General features: G+C 34.0%; 2 protein-coding genes across 6 annotated transcripts; both read right to left on the reverse strand.

The window, feature by feature from the left end:
• Window positions 1-7,470: 7,470 nt before the first annotated feature.
• LOC143550155 (uncharacterized) lies at window positions 7,471-10,211 on the reverse strand. Its single transcript, XM_077040859.1, has 3 exons — window positions 10,055-10,211; window positions 9,795-9,958; window positions 7,471-8,103 (listed from the first exon to the last, which is right to left on the reverse strand). The coding sequence occupies exons 1-3, from the start codon at window positions 10,146-10,148 to the stop codon at window positions 8,020-8,022; spliced, it is 342 nt and encodes a 113-aa protein (XP_076896974.1). The 5' UTR covers window positions 10,149-10,211; the 3' UTR covers window positions 7,471-8,019.
• Window positions 10,212-12,982: 2,771 nt separating this feature from the next.
• On the reverse strand, window positions 12,983-17,395 carry LOC143550156 (histone-lysine N-methyltransferase ASHH3-like). Of its 5 annotated transcripts, none has more exons than XM_077040864.1 (14): window positions 17,249-17,395; window positions 17,065-17,143; window positions 16,827-16,948; window positions 16,358-16,475; window positions 16,162-16,261; window positions 15,993-16,071; window positions 15,748-15,919; window positions 15,583-15,663; window positions 15,325-15,502; window positions 15,164-15,191; window positions 14,995-15,082; window positions 14,764-14,812; window positions 14,610-14,690; window positions 12,983-13,299 (listed from the first exon to the last, which is right to left on the reverse strand). In XM_077040864.1, exons 3-13 carry the CDS (start codon window positions 16,924-16,926, stop codon window positions 14,619-14,621), a joined length of 1,065 nt encoding a protein of 354 aa, XP_076896979.1. In that variant the 5' UTR covers window positions 16,927-16,948; window positions 17,065-17,143; window positions 17,249-17,395; the 3' UTR covers window positions 12,983-13,299; window positions 14,610-14,618. The 5 variants fall into 5 exon arrangements, with proteins under 5 accessions (XP_076896979.1, XP_076896978.1, XP_076896977.1 ...); XM_077040863.1 differs by having other exon boundaries at window positions 17,243-17,395; XM_077040862.1 differs by having other exon boundaries at window positions 16,827-16,953; window positions 17,065-17,138; window positions 17,243-17,394.
• Between the last annotated feature and the right edge of the window lie 2,158 nt (window positions 17,396-19,553).

Here is a 19,553-nt window from a genome sequence, read left to right on the forward strand (position 1 = left end):
GCGATGTGCTTTTGCGCCTCGCCTGAGGACCCTATCATTTTTCTAGGTCAAATGATTAGAAAATCATGAAATGGAATTTCAGATCGATAAAAGCATAATATCACATCAAAGGTTTCAAAACGCCGTATAGGATGCTCGAAGGCCAGGGGTAATATAAAAGAGTTTATGTATCCGTAAAAGTTTGTAAATGGATACGATATATGTACCTTAGTTGATACAACGAAAGCAAAACAGAGTCATGTCGTCCTCAATAGTATGAGACCTACATTTTTGATTGTGGTTTGTTAACATTCTTAGTATGTTTAATTATCACCAATAAGTTATAAGTTATATTGATAGTTTTTTGGTATTAGTAAAATTGTATCGAGCTACAGGCCCTTCTCATAAAAGATTTACGGAGTAAAGCTTAGTTACTTAGGTAAATATAGTGTTGTTACAATAACTCATTAAGCCAACAAGATTTATGGAGTAAAAAATAAGCGTTTATGAAAACAAATTTCAAGTTTTATGTGTCATTTGCAAGAAATTTCAGAAATATCTATAATAAACTATTCGTGTTAAAAGGTGTGACTGTCACCAACCATTAAGTTAGTTAAAACGACAACAACCAAAAGATGGTAGTTGAGATTATTTAAAATCAATTTATCAATGTTGTAAATGTACTTTTAAGACAACTAGCAATCGGAAAAATGAGCCAATATGTGACACCACTCAGAGACGGATGTGACAATACAATTTCTCAAGTTCGGTTTACATTTTATATCCATTATTCATATTGTATGTGGACATCAATTCGGTTGTTATTTGTTAATAGGAAGTAGAAACCAGGGATGAACAACTTAACCATTATAATTGTTAACCAAAAACCATAACCAACATAACCAGATGGTCGGTTTAATGAATTTTTCACAACCGTCAAATGCGGGTTGGTTATGGTTAATGATAATTACAAACCGACTAGAACCAAATCAACCCATTTATTTAACTAACAATTTGTTTGGGATTAACTTCCACCAAACATTTTGTCGGATAATACCATTTTGATGTTTTTGGTTCAACATTTTTTATCGAATTAACTTGAATTTCACTGTTGATTATATAATGCCATTCTTTAAAAAATAATTAGTACTAATAATATGGATTATATATTTTGATGCAAAAAAATATGGAAAATTTTACGCACCCGATTCGAACTCCACTTTAAGGCTTCACCTTTCAAAACATTGTCAAGCCGTGAAAACCAATTTGGCCCATATCAATTGCAACTTTCAACCAATAGAGCCTACATTTGGGTTTTTGACATCGACAACATTTGTGATAGGATGTCAAAATTTTTCATTCAAGAAGGCTTGCTATTTGATTACTTTGATAACCCGCATTTGACATTGTTGATTTAAGAAACCCTCCAAACTCAATATCATCACGTAAGTCGGACTACCGTAAGACGTCATTGTGTAAAAATGTGGAAAAAAACTAAAAAAATAATTATTTTAGGTTTTGAAAACTTAAAAATCAATGTTAACTTAAGTACCAATGTTTGGTCGGCTCTACACGGTATACTGTTTTCGTATCTTTGCGTAACCATGCATTGGGTTAATCCCGACACGTGGCAAATGATGGAGCATACGGTTACGTTTGAGTTATTTAGTTATCCTCATACCGTCGAAAACTTTTTGTATATTTTAGATGGTGTTATACAAACTTATAAATTACAAGAAAAGCTTATTCCAGATCTTTGGATAAAACATCAAATAACAATGCTGCGGTTGAAAAACTAAAGCTAAAATACCAACTGATGCGTGACAGGTTTATTTCATACTCGATGTAGTGCACATATCATTAACTTGATTGTGCAAGACGGTTTAAAAGTTAAGCAAATAAAAAAATTAACCGGTCGTTTTAGAATAATGTTAACATAAGTTTTTAGAACTAGTAAGCAAAGATATACAAGATATTTGCGATTGTGTATCGAAACGAACTCCATCATTTCATATCTGTATTTTGACGTACCTACTAGGTGGAATTCGAAGTGGAAAATGCTTGATAGCGTGCTAAGACAAAAACCAACTTTGGAAATATTCCAAGACAATCTTTCTCTTAAACGAAAAATTAAGGCATTTTTGCCAAACGGTTGGGAAACGATTAAAAAGTTAAGCGATTTACTTAGTGTTTTTGAAAATGCAACTGCGTATTTATCGGGAGTTTATTGCCAGATGGCTCCTTTGGTTCTTCACCAAATTTGGTTAGTTTGTGTCAAACTAAATGATTTTGAAATATGCCGATCTAATGTACAATGATATTGATAGTTTCAATGGAATTAAAATTAATTGTTTTTTAAAGAATTGTAGGCGGACTTTATAGTGCCGCCGCGTTGAACCCAACTTTAACCATTACCGGGGTTGAAACTTAATTGAAAAATTGTTTAGTTTTTGGATTTGCATTTAAATACCTTAAAAATGCATCCAAACAAGTAAAAAAAATTAATTCTTACTTAGAAAACATGTTTGAATTTATGCTCTTAAATACGATCTGACACCAAAAGTTTGACAATCAATGGGTTTTGGAGAAAGCTCGTCATCAAGTAACCTAAACATAAGTTTGTTTAATAATATAAGAAGCAATGAAACTAAAAAAGCTTGTGGTGGAACCCCAATTAATGAGCTAAGCTAGTATGGTACAACCGATTTTTATGTTAACGGCCAATGATTTTGGAAACTTAGATATTTATGGTTGGTGGAAGCAAATGGAACCCCAATTCCCCGTGTGTGCCGCCACGACCCGTGATTTACTAACCGCCCAAGCTTCTGCATTAGCTTCGAAAAGTGCTTTTTTTAGTGGTAGGATTTTACGGATACGAAGGACAAGGCTAACACCGGAATCGTTCGAAATGTGCATCTGCTTAAAAGACCACTTGGATGCGTTGGACCGTATTCATTATCTAGGAAATCTTGAAGAGAGCTCTACGTTGAATGTAAACTACACAAAGAAGTGGAAATGGGTGTCGCACAACCACTAATCGAGGAATAACAAATTTATGATGAGTCAGTGCAATCAACTAGTCACGAACCAGAATTGCGAAGACCAGTTTAATGTAGACGACATGGAGAATGAAGAATAAAAAAATTAAATTTTGAAGCCAAATCCCGAACAGAAGAATAAATAACAAACGAACGAAGTTCACGTCACGATGATTATAAACGTTTATTTTCAAGTTATATATTTATGAAATATGTAAAAAAAATCAATAAAAAATAAGTGTATTTGGTTTTCTTTAAACTTTTCTGATTTTTCCAGATTTTTTTTATTTTTGTGTTTGTTTTTGAAAATACCGGTTTTTATAACATGATACCGGTTAACCGGTTCGGTTAATACCCAAACTCGGTTAGACCGGTTAGGGGTTATTTCGCTAAATAACCGGGTACTAACTGACCCGGTTAACCTGTCTACTTGGTTATTATTCCGTGAGCTATTAACCGATTACCAAATTAACCGGTTAGTGGTTAACCGACTAACTGGTATGTTCATGTCTAGTTGCACCAGGCCCAGCCCAAAGGGATGTCGAGGACTGGAGGGCAACGAGCCCAGGCCTACTCTCTCAAAAGCTGATAATTGAATATATATATATATATATATATATATGTATATAATTTTGTTTTAAAACGAAAGCCTACTAAATTAATTATTAGTGTAATGAAAACAGTGCTTGGGTGTGGAACCAAAGGTAAAGGTAAAATGATCAAATTCTCATTAGTGTTCTTTCTTTTTTTCCTTTTCTCTTAAGATATAAACTTTCTTTTAGTGTTCTTTCTTTTTTTCCTTTTTTCTTAAGATATAAACTTTCTTTTGTGTATTACGAAGATTATTTTAATAAATTTACTATTATTAATATTTTTTTGCTTTGGTTCGTATTAGGCATTGAAATTCAGCCCGACTGACATAATTGCCAAATTAATTATTACGTAATTAATAAGGTGATTACAGAGGTCTTTTTTTTACTTGTCCTAACTCCCAAACCTCGAAATTTTAAGAAATTTTCGGAGACGACCCTGAGTTGCAACCTAACCATACCAAACTAAACATAGAAATTGTTGCAGCTATCCCACCCGCCTTGATCCTTCAAGAAAATATGTACTCGAATCCATTGTTGTACCACATCGAGAAGTTACCCACATTGGTATTGCAAACAAATGTGACTTCCCCGCAAAGCCGAATAAAACCAATTCCTCAGTGACAATACATCAATGCACTAAACTCATTCAGGTGATAAACTACACTTCGCATTGTGGTTTGATTACCTGGACAAGACAATTTTTGGAATATAGACGGCTCAACCATTCATTCAATTACATTTGGGGGTAATTTGTGCATCATCTCTAACTTGTGGAGCGGTAAAACCAAGGTATTTCATAAGATCTTCATTCTTAGGGTATCTTAATCCTCCGGTGGTCGTGTTTTGTGCCAGGCTTTCAAAACTGGTAGTCATTACTTCAAGCGCGTTATAGACAATTTGGGCCAATTCCAAAACAGCTTCTTGTATTTGTTGTCTGCAAATGGAGTGTCGGGAGCATAATCCTCGGTATTGGGAGTGGATCGTCCAAGGGAGGGGGTTGTGCAAGAGGTGGTTTTCGGGGTAAGCACGCCCCCTCTCTTTCCATGGCCCCAAAGATATCTTCAACCAACCCAGTTAATATATCTTCCATATCAGCAAATTGAGTAGCGTATGTCACCAATAGCAGCCCCAAAATCATTATCAAAAACTCGGTTTCAATATTAGCAAAGCATACCATAGGGGGTTTTGATTTGGTTATCCCAGTCGTCACTCGAGAAAAACCGTAAACGGTTTAGCATGCCGCCACTACCGTCGTCGCCCTGTCTGGCTTGTGTTCGTTTTCGTTTTTCGTTTCATCTTATTTTCCATTCTAAATAAAGTCGTTGTTTTAGTTCCAGATTTGAGCCATTGATTATCAATACTTTTTTACAGACAACCTTACCTCTCATCACTGCCACTAGCCGAACTGCATCCCTCCAATTTTCCAGGAACCAAAAACTTTTGCAGAGCTTCCTTGCCACACGCCACCTTAGTCCGGTGCGCGAGTTGTTTCACATGCTTACGATTTGGTTTTCTTCTTTCATCGTTGACTTTTTGAGCAACATGTTTGCCTACTTCCTTTAATACCTAAAAAACCCTATAACACGAATGACTCAAACTAGTAAACAAAAACCTCAATAAACCCCTGTAACACAAGGGACTCCAACTAGTAAATATACCTATAAATACTAAGCCAAACTAGAGATATATTGTTAGTTAATCCTATATATAAATCATGTGAGATGGTGAGAGTTGGCATACCCTCACCCATCTCATAGAAAATAAAAGTATCCTAACACCGATCCATACGCCTTCATGAAATAAATAATGCCAAAATACCCTTGAGTACCAAAATGGAGACGCTAGTTTTGTTTGATCAGTTACGTTACTTACCTGTAAAATAAAATGCGCATGGACGCAAGGCGACCAACGATGCTCTTCAACCGACCTAAGGCGAGGGTTTTTCAAGAAGCGACCCCTTTTACACGCTCCGATCAATGGCGCAAATCAGGCACTTCTTGGACAAATCGAACCTATATGTTCTTATTGTTTCTTCTGAAACGAGAAAGGTTATGGTCTTTTGTTAGCTACAGAAAAGGATAAGGATGGTGCTATTCTGGTAGTACTGTACAAAATAGTAAAACGCTGCAAAAAGGTGGTTTGTACAAAACGATAAAGCACTGCTAAAAACTAATTTGTACAAACTAAAAGTCACTAGGCACGTGAGATGTCACATCCCAACCAATGATGGATTATACGACATGAGCAATTTTCCATAGCACATGACACTAATCAAAGTTCTAATATTTTAACCAACTATATCCAGTTGTCTCGCATAACAAATAATTCCAACAATAAAACATAACATAAAATTAACAATTGTCTTTGTTAATTAATCTAAATCCATAGCAAATCTAGATGTAGCATCAAACTCTTTAAACAATCAAACTTGATTTCCTGTAACATATATAAAATAGACTAATAGAGTGTCAATTATAAATAGTTAGTGGGTAGAAATAGTTTATAATATGAATAGTTCATATGTCATTGGTTTAATTCCAACAAATTATGAATAAACAAAATGTATGATCAAACATTTGTTGACTTGTGTCCTTAACTCGAAAGTTAAGCTTAGAATGAATATGTTTCAATCGTTCACTTGCCCTCTAAAGGGTCAAAAAGATGGATGGGTGTCCCCCAATATATCTATTATCGTTATCGTATTCCTGTATAGTTAATGATCACGCTTGACATTTGACTTTGATTAACTAATGCATAGTTTAACACATAGCATAGAATGACACACAAAGATATAGAATTGAATCGCATAGTCTATTAAAATAGAGTTTGAATTTTTTAAAATAGGTATACATGTCACACCTCAAAAATTGTAATAGTGTAAAAGGAGTTATGAATACTCACCTCATTAAAGAGGCAATAAACTAGACTTTGTATTGAGATTTATGTAGGCGGTAAAATTGTAATACTTAATTACTTTTGTAAACATAATGTAGTTGCAATAACTCGTTAAGCTATCAAGATTAAAGTGTTGGGATGTATGTAAAAAAAATCATTTTACTGGAAATGGTGGAGCGGCCGGAGATGATGACCCAAAAATCGGAAATGGTGGTGTCCGGGGATGATGGCCGGAAATGTTGGGATACATGTTAATCAAAATTTTCATTTTACCCACTCAATTTGACATAATGATACTTTTTTTCTCCAAAACTAACTATGTTTATGTTTGGTTAGTTTTGAAAGTGATACAAGAAAACAAGTTTAAAGTATGACTAGGGTTATTAAATTCCAATAGCCAATCTCTCTCTATTATACTTTAGTAGTTTTGTGTCATGTTTATTCTTTTAGCAAACCATGCTTCTAATATTCTACTGTTCTTTTTTTTCTGGTTCATATTTGGTTTTTGAAGCCGAGATCTTCTTGTAAGCAGTCTCTCTTATCTTTAAAATAGAAGTATGTTTTGTCTACATCTCACCCTTCCTGTACCCTATCAATAGCTCGGTTACCAATGAAATTTTACTAGGCATGGTTGTTATAAATGTTCTTGAAGCCAATCAGCAACAAAAGAAAATTAGCCACCATCTGCACAACTCAGAGATGAATGTGACAATACAATTTCTCAAGTTCAGTTTCCTTTTCCTAGTCATTATTCATAATATAAGAATTATGAATATATACATTGATATTTTTTCCTTTTTTTCTTACTAGTTACAGCTTACTAGAGTTATAGTTGGTTAGATTTCCTTCTATTAAGATTATTTTAAATCTTTACTTATGATCCAACATTCCAACCCAGAATGGATCGGAATGGGCCGAAGCCTGTACTGTTAAAAAATCATATCATCATAATCCAAAACCCTGGCTTCATTGATGGGCTTAAATTTTCTTCAAAATACTCAAGACAGCAATTTGGTTATAAGAGGTGCACGAAAAACACGGTTCCGGCCCCGACCCATCTTACCCGAACTGGGACTGGACCTGACCCGACCGGAATCGTGGGTACGAATTGAGTCCAGTTCCTCAGAGAAACGGAAACAGAACCACCGGAGCTGGTTCCAACTAGAACCTCTACCAAGTCAAAAAAACAAATCCGAACAGACCAAAAACCAATAAAACCTGGTGAAAAACCCAAACCTACCGGGCTTTTTCCATTTCTACCATGTTCTTGACTTTGTTGACCGAACTGAAACTGGTTCTTAAAAAAGCCCGATTTTTGCACCTCTAGTTATTTGTTAGTAGGGACTAGGAAGTAGGAATGGGTTTAATGGTTGGGCCCACTTTGGCCAGCAAAATCATTTTCAACAATGAATAATTATTATCTTCTTGTTTTGTAAGTCCGACAAATGAAGCTTTCATGGGTCCAAACTAAAAGACAACATGCATAGTATCATAGGAGAATGTTTTAACATGTCTCATTTATTGGTTTTTGGAGGTTCAATTCGAGGCCTCCAAAGTCCAAGCCTGTACTTGTGCGCGTACTTCAATATCAGCTTCCTCTGTTCAATCAAATTCAAAAACGTGAAATCAGTGATAAAGAAGCGGACTCGTTCACACACTTGACTCATTTCATGTTTAGCCAGTTTAAGTAACCTTAGCCCGTTTGCACGTTTGAGAACAACGTGACCCAAGCCGACCAGTTCAAAACTATATGAATAAAAGATGCAACCTCTAATATAATATCCCAACCTAATTTATGAAAGAAACACTCAACTTGTCATGCAACTACAACCAAGACACTGACAGGTAGTTCTATCTCTATCCCATCGTGAGGTCCACTTAGGAGACAATTAAATTTAGAGACACAAGTTTAATATGCATATAACCTAAACCTTAGCAGATCAGTCAAATATCATCTAACTTGTGGCATGCATTAATTCATGGTACAGTTGTGGCTGAAAGGTAGTAAGGTACACATCAGAGTACATAATTGAACCCTTGGGCCACAACACTACATCAATATTTCACAAAAAAAGGATTATGAATCGTTCTTCATTTAGAAAGAAAAAAGATGAATAATTTAAAATGAAGGATCTTTATTCTAAAATAATGGATCGCAAAGAAGATCTCACCATACAAACTAACTCAATAATTTCTAACCAAACTTAAATGGCCCACTTAACTTGTAGTTCCTATCCAATATTATCTTTAAAGTAATTTACTTTTCTTATCATATGATCAAGAAGATTCCTCCAAGCTTCAAGAGCCCATTGATTGATGAATAAAAGCTCTAAAATGGCGGATTAATCATCACTTATGTTTTGGGAAGCTTAATAGTTGATTCACTAATTAACTGTTAATAAAAGCAGTAATGCCTACGAGTGTAAACAAGCCAAGCCGCTCACGAGGTACTCGAGATCGGCTCACAAAAGGCTCAAATCAAGCTGAGCTAAAACGAGGTTGAGTTCACGAGCCTAAACAAGCCCATGGTTAACACAATTTGTATCTATTATACTTAATAGACATTTATACTATGTAGTTAATGCGGAAAAATATCGGATATTGGTCAAGGACCAATATTTGAGATATCGGTTATCACGGTGGGACATCGGTACGGTATTCGGTAATGTTAATATCATGCAGGATGTATATATATAGCAATTTAACACTACAATTCAGTATACTCTCCTACTGTTAACAAATTAACATTTTGCAACTTACAAAACACTTTCAATTGTAGCAAGTAGGAGCTTATTTAAGACTTAAAACACTAACATTAAACACTAAAGATTGCCAATTAAGACTTAAAAAACTGATATCGGGAAAATGGATGATATATCGGATATTCTGAACAATATTTTGACCGATATTCCGCTAGTCCGATAACCGCTATTGACTGCATAGCCCCTAAGATCATAATAAACTCAGCAAGCGTGCACCCCGCACCTTGTGACTTGTTTGACAAATATCATGATTCACATTGATCGAAAAGTCAATCCGGTTATACTAAAATATCTAACAAGCTCGCTCAAAAGGTGGATTAATAATCAGTTACATTCTCAGAAGTGTAATTTATGGAATAAGCGTAACAAAAGCAATAACGCCTAGTCCACTTAAGCAATCCTAGGTACTAAACCTCGATCGACCGAAACCTATTTACACCTAAAAGATCATGGCATTGGCTCGCAAAACCCGATTCACACTCCAAATCCACAAATCCAATAACATAACTTGTCGAAATTGAACTTACATGTTTGCAAACTTTAGGATCAGCTCCAACATTGAGTTTCTTAAGCTTCATAGAACGAGCCACCAACAGATTCTGCAAATCCCCAAATTCGGCTTCTAGTTTTTCGGCATACGTCTCCACTCCGTTACCTATTCCATTCAAAAACTCCGGTATTCCAACCTTCACTGTAACCAACAACAATAATAATAACAACAAACTGTCCATCACAATTAACAATTAATAAACCCTAAAATGAGAAATTGACCGAACTTAATTATTACCCGGGTACAGATTTGATTTGGATTTGGATGAATAATTAGCGACGAAAGTATTGAAATTGAATGAAAGCAGTGAAGGTGTTTTCCTCCAAGCCATTTCTTCAATTCCTTTGGGTATGAGTGAAACCCTAGACAACAGGGTTTATGGTTTTCCAAACCCGACCCGTTTGGTTGATTCGGGAGTCCTATACCCATTCAAAGAATTTTATAAAATGTGCATTTTTGTTTTAAATTTTTTGTTGGATTGTATTACTATTACTAGAGGTGCACAAAAAACCCGTACCCGGAACCGGACCCGAAAAAAATACCCGGAACCGGTTTTTTTATACCCGGGTATTCTATACCCGAAACCGGAACCGACCCTACCCGTAGGGTATGGATAGGGTATGCTTTTTGAGCTCAATACCCGGACCCGGAACCGTACCCGATTTATACTCGTAAATACCCGAAACCGGTCATACCCTATACCCATACCCGGTTATACCCGATAACAGTTTTCTAATACCCGAAATAATACATGAGTTTTTATAGTATATTTTTATGTTTACTTCACAACTTTTATGTTTAAGTTTTTTTAAAATGCATATTTTAAGTAAATAATTTGTACTTAAGTGGATTTATGGCTTTTGTAATATAGTTTAATTAATTTTATAAATTACAAAACAATTTTAAATTTTAAACAAATTTAAATATGAATAAATAATTTACAAATTCAAAAACGGGTATTAATACACGGTCGTACCCGGTTCCAATACCCGAACCCGATTATACCCTACTCGGGTACATAAGGTTGAGTTTTTCTCGTCAATACCCTACCCGAACCCTACCCGATTTCTCACAATACCCGATTTTCCAATAACCGATCATACCCGAAGCCGGTTTCATACCCGAACCCGGGTATTAGAAAAACCCGATTTGTGCACCTCTAACTATTACTATTAATATAATATAATAGATATAAATGACAAATTTGGTGCCGCAAGTGCCCTATTGGGCGGCCGAAAACAAAATTTCTTTTTTTTTGTTTTTATGTTTGTTTTGTTTTTTTAGGTCCAATACCGTAACAAACATAACGTAACCCGACCGAATGATAATTTTGTTTTACTTTCGGTACCATAACGAGTATGAAAGAAACCAAGAGAATTTGCATAAGCTCACTACATTTTGTTTTAGTTTCAATATCGTGACGAAAACCGACATAGTGCCAAATTTGTTTTGATTTAGTTATGATATGTAACAAAATGTGCCGAAGACCAACCAAATTTGTGTCGACTGTGACAACGCTCGGGTTTTATCAACGCTCGAATTTAACCGACCGGAAACCCATTGGGCCACCTCAAATTTTATATATATATATTTTGTTTTAGTTTCAATACATAACGCACGTAACCAAAATCAATCAATTTGCGTTGACCTACCACATCAACACCTATGACTAACAACGCTTGGGTTTTACCTACCTGCCCTGGCGCAACGCGCCGAGTGAACTACTAGTTTTCACTATAAATAAAAATTATTTTGTAAACTTTAATCATGGATTATTTGCTTATCAATATTATTTTTTTTGTGGATGGGGTTTGTTTCGCGTTTCACACAATATTGGATTCTAAAAATGAAACTTTCTTGTTGAAGTTAAGAGAATTCACTTTTCTTATCGCATAGTTGAATGAATCGTTCGTTATATGTAATGTAGCCTCCATATGCCATGTGTTTGTAAAAAGTGTTTCACAGCATGCGTGTAACCTAAGGATCGATTTGGTTCATGGAATATGTGGAAATAGAATTAGAAAAAATTTACTTACAAAATTTTGTTTGGTTAGTCGATTAAGAAATTGGAATTTAAAAGTGTTCCTTCATGTGATGGAATTAACTTTGTTTATACTAGTGAAGGGATTCTCAACATTTCAATGGAAAGTTGGAAAATTATCAAAAACACATTATATCTATATCTAGGGGTAAGTAACTTAATCGTTATAATCGTTACCCGAACCATAAGCAACATAATCGAACCGTTAACCAGTGGGTTGGTTTATAAGTTTTTGAAAACCGCCAAATGCAGGTCGGTTTTGGTTAAAGATAAACCAAAACCCGCCATAACCGAACCGCCCCATGTATATACTTACAAATGAATATTCAGAGGACATATTTTATTCACTGTTTGAACTTACCATTTGCTATAAGATTATATTTAATTTTAAATATATATAAACGAAACTTTTAAAAACTCTTTGATTGTTTCTTATATTCTCTCAAGCCACCAGATTGTTTTATTTGCACACAGAAGTTTCTCATTCATTTGACTTGAATTTGTGGGTTTAGGTCTCACCAAACCTAGATAGGCATTAAACGGGTTATAACATCTCATTAAATTAAAAATCAATCTCATCAAATATTTGATATGAAAATCCAATAAAATAGGATATTATAAAAACTAATAGCTAATATTATTAAAAAAATTATTTACAATTAAGAAACAATTTTATAGTAAAAAAAATACGCGGATCATAGATCTTATTAAATCAAAATAACTTTTAAACCGGATTATAACATCTTATTTATTTGTGACACTCTTTCATCATCAAACCATATCTATATATTAAATTTCTTACAATAAATAAAATTAAAATCCAAAAAAATATATAAATATTAGAAACTAATAATATAAAACAAACCCCGTGATACGAGGGATAAAAGCTAGTATTCGTAATATAACATACTGAAAGCTCTCAGAAAACAAAAAATATGTGAATACATGTTTGGATTGCCTCTTTTGAGAGTCAAAAACATTTTCTTTATTTCCTCTCCTCCCTTGACATCCTTTAAAACATTTTAACTAAAAGAAAAAAAGTCTCCCTGCATATACGCCGCATCACCTCCCTCATTTAGGTAAGCGTAAAAATGCCCAAAAGCGAACATGGGACAAACACATAACACTGATGACAAGTTGACGACGATTTAAACGGAATTAAGTTCACTGTAACTGTCATCAAACTATATTCCAGGTATCGGAGACAGAGTATAACCGAAGATAGATTCTTTTATCTATCAGATTTACAAAGAATTAAATTGGTTTTTTAAAGAAGCTGCTACAAAACAAGATACAAGAGGACAGATCCGATGATTATGCATTCAACAGCGCGCATCAGAACCTTCGCTCCCAGTCAGACCGTTTAGTCACTTATGAGTCGGATTGAAAGAATAATACCCCGGTGCACCAATGTTTCAGCACAGCCGTTCTCATTTTATACCTGTAATCAATGCATTGAGCAGTGATGAGAAAAATATAGAGTTAAGTGCCATTTTAGTAACTGTGGTTTGTTCAGTTACGCAACTTTAGTACAATTTTGGAATTTTTTGCAAATGGCTACCTCAGTTTTCTAAAACTTGCAAATTTAGTACTTTTTTCTAACCCCGTCTATTTTTATCCGTTAAGTCAGGGGTAATTTGATAACTTCACTGTTTTCTTTTCTTTTAATCAAATTCTCCATTTACATCTTCATAATCTTAAATCCCTAAATCTCCAAAAAAAACCGTCGCCAAAATCCGCTTAGCGCCAGAATGTTCCTAGCTCGTCGGAAAACCTCACTCGATCAGAGCTTGGTCAGTTGATATCGGGTATAGAAATCATCAAAGGATGATCGGTGTTGGCTATCATCGTTGTATTCTTGTTCGCGTCAAATCGAGGATTGCCGGATAAATATGACACTCATCAGAATATACTTCTTGGTGGTCGGAATATAGATCGAACTTTTAATCCACTCTTTTATGTTGCCTAAACAGTCACCGGGTTCACCTTTTGATATGGCCGGGCCTTGGTATCGTCGCCACAACCCTGAACTGTCAGCGCTAGGCGGAAAGCGCCGCCACTGGTATCCTTTGCCTAGAATTCGATTTCCTCAGCAGGGTCCTGGCGCGGTAATCTCTTTCGTTCACCGACTTCGCCGGAGCTGTTGTAGTTGTCACCAGCCGCCGATTGATGCCACTGGACATCGTCGGAGTTTTTATAGTCGTTCACACCTCCGGGGAAAACTATTGATGTGTTGCGTGGGTTTGGGGGGATGTGGACAGAAGATATGAAGGGTACTGCTTTTGTATATCAGAGTTACCATTTGTTAATGAATTCAAAAGCGTTGCAGCCATTGATGTTCTTCAACAACCAATTTTAGGATGACCCAACAATCAAATGCCTAACAATTAACACATTTCCAACATACCAACTAACTTGGAGATTTAGGGATTTAAGATTACAAAGATGTAAATGAAGAATTTGAATAAAAGTAAAGAAAAAAATAAAGAAAATAGTGAAGTTACCAAATTACCCCTGACTTAACAGATAAAAATAGACGGGGTTAAGAAAAAGTACTAAATTCGCAAGTTTTAGAAAACTGAGGTAGCCATTTGCAAAAAATTCCAAAATCGTACTAAAGTTGCGTAACTGAACAAACCACAGGTACTAAAATGGCACTTAACTCGAAAAATATAACATAATCATTTGGATTAAGCAATTTTGCCATAAGTTAATAGATTCATAAAACATAACCTAGATCAAATGACTTACCACCATAAGTTAAAAGTTACAAAGCTCCCAATCAACTTGTGTCAAATCAAGAAGCTCAGAGCGACCACCTTCAAACATGATCTGTCAATACAAAACTTGGTCAATGGTCAAACAACCATAAACTAGCTAAAACCTGATACAAAGCTTTACTAACCAAGTGTTTTCTTGAGTCAATGTTAAACCTCTTGATGATACCATACGATCTAAAAAGAGCATCAACACAAAACTATTCAGCAACTTTGTTAACATCAAATTGGCATATTTCAACCCGACCCGTTTTGACCCATTACCAACCCGTTTGACCCACGAGCTTGCCCCTCAGTTCCAGTATGACCACAAGGTCAAATCAAAAGTTAACGTATAGTCAAACAAACAGAAGTGATACCTCTCTGACCCGGGGCGTAATCTTGCAAGAACATGCCCAATGCAATTATGAGGTGTCCTTGTCTGGTCAACAGAATGCCTTGAACATCCTACAAACATGAAAATAGTAAATTGAAATTTAAAACCACTTTGACTATCACAAGTTAAACTAAATATCAAACAACTAATACCTGCTTGACGAGCACCATTCTTGTAAGCCTATATAACAAACGGGAGCTCAAATTAGTTTACATTTTACAAGAATAACACAAATATTTCAAAAAATATTACATTTAATATTATATCACCATAACAATTATTGTTCAATCATCATGAGAAACTCCATACATACATCTTTACCAGAAAGAACCGCTTTTAGTTTTGGAGAATTTATAGCCACCTGACATGCAACCATCTTTAATGTTGCATCTGAAGATGGGGTCTTTGATTTGTTAGGCTTCACTCCCAGTTTCCGTCTACATCCAACTGCACCACAGTGACAATCTTGGTCTGCACCAAACTGCACAAACCTGCTAATTCTGTTAATACCATTTCACAAAGTACATGCAGATATTCATATATTCAAGAATGGTGTGTAATGTGCACATACTGGTAATCATATGTCAGGTGGTTGCCCTTCTTTATATCCTTGGTTGCAAATATTCCAATTCTTGTTTCACCATCAATCCTCCTGAAAGAAATCATTTTTATAAGAAAATGGTGTTTGTTATAAGTTAATGAAATTAATAATTTCAGAAAGAACGACAAGGACAACCATTTCTGCATCTCTGTATTTGGAGAACAACTATGATTTATGTATCTTGATTTATTCCCTTTGAATGTAGCATCAATCACCATGTCTCGGTTAATCTCACACAAATAAAAGTTTGTTTCTCCTTGATGTTTCATTGTCCAAAGCCTTTCTTCACATTTTTTGTCATCAATGACTGCATTGCACATACCGAGAATCAGATATCACACATTTAAGTGAAAATTTTACTTGCAGCTTAAAAACATTACCTTCTCCAACATATTCAATTATGAACTCCCCTCTCTTAATATCCTCTTCAGCAACAACTCCTGAGCCACATTTTTCGGTCTAACAAAAGCAAGTTAGTTCAATACTAGAAACCGGACAACTAATTAACATAGACCTTAAATAAATAGCGTTTTAAGTATGATACAGTACCTGCACTATCTTCATCTTCTTCTTAGGCCGTTGGTGGAATGGTTTATTTAGACATGATTCATCACATTTACAGTTATCCGAGCAGCTTGACAGTAGCGTTCTGCAGCATAAAATTATCTTGTTATGTATCTTATTAAAAGTCCAACGTAACATAAAAAACAACTGAACAATCACAGTTACTGTCGTTAGTTCTTACCCACAATGGCAATCTCTACCACAAACACCAGAAGAACCTGGTGTTGAGCTGCAAGTACAGAATATTCCATCATCCTCTTCACAGTCTCGCCTCTTAACCTTCTTTGTTAGATATATATCTTTATATGTATGTTAATTTCCACAAGCAAAATATAAGTACACGCATATACAAAACACACACACACACATGAAGACAATGTTCTAGAATTAACTAGGCGCTAGTCAGGCGGTGGGAAACCAACTAGAGATTAATCAAATTTGAATTTTATATGTAATTTTTCAAAATTATATATATATACAAATTTTTAAATATTTCAAAAAACTTAACCAATTTTGACCGAAATTTAAACGATTTGGGCAAAAATGGACCGACTTTGACCGACTACCGACTAGCTAAAATCGCATCAGTCACGCTGTGATTACCGATAACTCGGCGAGTAATACCAAATCACAAGAGTAATAAAGGATACTGCGCCGTATGGTCATATACGGAGGCTTCCAATTATTCAACGAATCGGGAAGTTCAAACTCAACCGGTTCCCCAATCCCCTTGCCCAATTTTTCAAACATTTGCTCTATACCATCAGATTCACTGTTCTGGATCAACCAAATAACAAATTCATACCAATTATACATATATATCTAACAATACAATACAATACAATACAAAACCAATCTAATTATATAAAAAACAGTAACCAATTCAACCTGTTTCATTGCAGGCATCACTTCACTAGTATATAAGTATATACAATCCAAAATCTTCCAATCATAAAATTCTTCTAAACTGCAATGAATTAAGCAATAATAAGATGAACCCACATCAAGATTGCTACCAATAATTCAGATCTGTAAACAATTGCTTATATTATTAAATCTTGAATACCCGAACCGGCTGAGAACGATGGCGGATAGGATTATGTTGGCTTCGGGATCTGGGTTTCAAAGAAAACGGTTTGACGATGGACCGGATTGGACTGATTGAACCGAACAAACGAACGGGTTTATTACTATAAGTAGGATAAAGGATTGGACCCTTACATGATGGGCTGGTCCGGTTAAAATCTACTAAAATGGAATTTTATTCAAAAGTATATAGAAATTGCCTATTTCTTTTACTTTTTACTTTTTTTTAACTTAGTATGTTTTATTTCGGGAAGATAACCATAGTTTCACAACCAAAAGCTAAAATAAACATGGGAAATCTTTGAATGACTAAATATGATAGTTTAAGCAATGTTTAAAAACCGGTGTTTTACTTGTACCAGATTGTGCTAAAAAATAGTACAATCGGTTGAACCGGGTTATACCGGGAGGTTCAACCAGTTGAATAGTTTACTTATAATTTCCTATAATTGCAACTTCAACTTCAAAATGACTCAAAAGTAAACGATTCCATAACAAAAACAATCCAAAAGTTAATCTATATTAAAAAAAATAATACAAAAGCACTCAATTTTAAAAAGCACATGAACACCACTGCTAACCACCAGCAACAGTTTCCATTTGAAAAAGGAGTTTCCCGTCCGAAAACGTTTTTCATGCGATCGTCACCTAGGGTTCCAGTGAATCGGAGTTTTCACTAAAAAAGTTCCTAAAAGTCCGATCTAAGGTTTCAAAGAAGTTTGGAATATGGATGAGATTTTTTTTCCCGAATACCCGTACATATACATATACCCACACGTGTCTATTGGGTACGGGTACCCATATTTACTGATTATATGTACGTGTACTTTAGGGTATGGGTACGGGGGTACGGGTATTTCGGGTACTGGTACCCGTTTATAATATGTAGGGGTTTTTATTAAGTTTCCAACACTCATGACTTAACTTTCAAGCGGTATTTTCAAAACCTAATATATATTAGTTGAATAAGTTCCTTCTCAATCTATATGTATATATTCATATATTATGTATTCGTATATTTTTATTTAATATATGTGTAATTGTGTATATCATTAAATAACATAAACTAACCTTCCCTCTTATTTTTCTATAGAAATTGAGGAAGCAATAAACATTTAAAATAAAAGGGGGAAAGGGAAAGATGACTAGCGAAGACTAAACTGTAATATTCGTTCATTTTTAAACCCGAAAACCCGATCCCACTTTAAATTTTTGGTTTTGTTCTATTTAAATTTATATATCTTTATAATATTATTAATTAATCTCAATTTTTGTTTCATGTATTTTATGTGATCATTTGTATGTAAATATATTTTTTACCACCTTGTAGTATTGCATACTCATTTAAAACATTCATAATCAAGATAATTTATTCATGAACTTTTCTTATGCAACTCACTAGAATAGATCTTGGATTATTATTATTACCATATTTTTCATATTTTGTTTTTTTAACTAATAAAAATAAACCAATGAATGTTTTAATTAAATACAATTTATTGAAAGAGTTACTTTGAAAATCTTTTAAACCATTTTAATTGTTCTTTTTAATTATATTAAATATGATTAATTTTTATAAATTTCATAAGATATAACCACTCTATATTTTCACTATAAAAGGAGGACAAATCCTTCATTAGTTTAACACCTCAATCCACTATTTTCTTAAGATTGAAAGCTCTAACAAGTAAGTTTTATTGTTCCATGCACTTTATAGTTTTTCTTTTGATTTAATGTTGAATGTTCATAATTTTTTCGTCATGGTCATGATACTTTTATAATAAAAATATTATATTTTGGTTATAAGAAATCAATATGATCATGGATATCCAAAATAAACACTTTGATTTTCTAAATATTATGTCAAAACTAGTTATTTTGCAAGAACAAATATAAATTATATCTAGATGTTATTATCCATTGATCATCATAAACTTATAAACCTTTATATTTTAAATAAGATGATATATACAAAATGGTTTTAATTAAAGATTTCTTATAATAGAACTAGTATACTTGATTTCTCTAAATAACTAATTATTGTTTATTTTATTTCAACATAAACTAATATCTATAATTTCTTTAAAATAATTCATGCTAAACATTTAAGTTAATTAATTAGTAAAATTAATTAATTATGTTACTAGAATAAAAACAAAACGTTTAATCATAAATTGTTATTAATATTGCTATTTAACCTTATATTAATAAGTTATAATTATTCATCTACAAATCATTTTTCAACTAATTAATATCAAATGATTTATATAAACTTTAATTTTAATTTATTT

This window comes from Bidens hawaiensis, unplaced genomic scaffold, assembly GCF_021521415.1.
Source record: "Bidens hawaiensis isolate Kalapana, Puna unplaced genomic scaffold, B.hawaiensis_p1.1 tig00015929_1, whole genome shotgun sequence".
Taxonomy (NCBI): Eukaryota; Viridiplantae; Streptophyta; class Magnoliopsida; order Asterales; family Asteraceae; genus Bidens; species Bidens hawaiensis.

Bases quoted from the DNA above. Each gene is read 5' to 3' on its own strand.
- LOC143550155 (XM_077040859.1), bottom strand. From the start codon at position 10,148: ATGGCTTGGAGGAAAACACCTTCACTGCTTTCATTCAATTTCAATACT. The intron at 9,959-10,054 runs GTAATAATTAAG...TGTTGGTTACAG, and splicing joins CAAATCAAATCTGTACCCGG to TGAAGGTTGGAATACCGGAG. The intron at 8,104-9,794 runs GTAAGTTCAATT...TTGATTGAACAG, and splicing joins ATCCTAAAGTTTGCAAACAT to AGGAAGCTGATATTGAAGTA.
- LOC143550156 (XM_077040862.1), bottom strand. The intron at 15,083-15,163 runs GTATTAGTTGTT...TCATGTTTGTAG, and splicing joins GAATGGTGCTCGTCAAGCAG to GATGTTCAAGGCATTCTGTT. The intron at 14,813-14,994 runs GTATCACTTCTG...TGCTCTTTTTAG, and splicing joins TTACGCCCCGGGTCAGAGAG to ATCGTATGGTATCATCAAGA.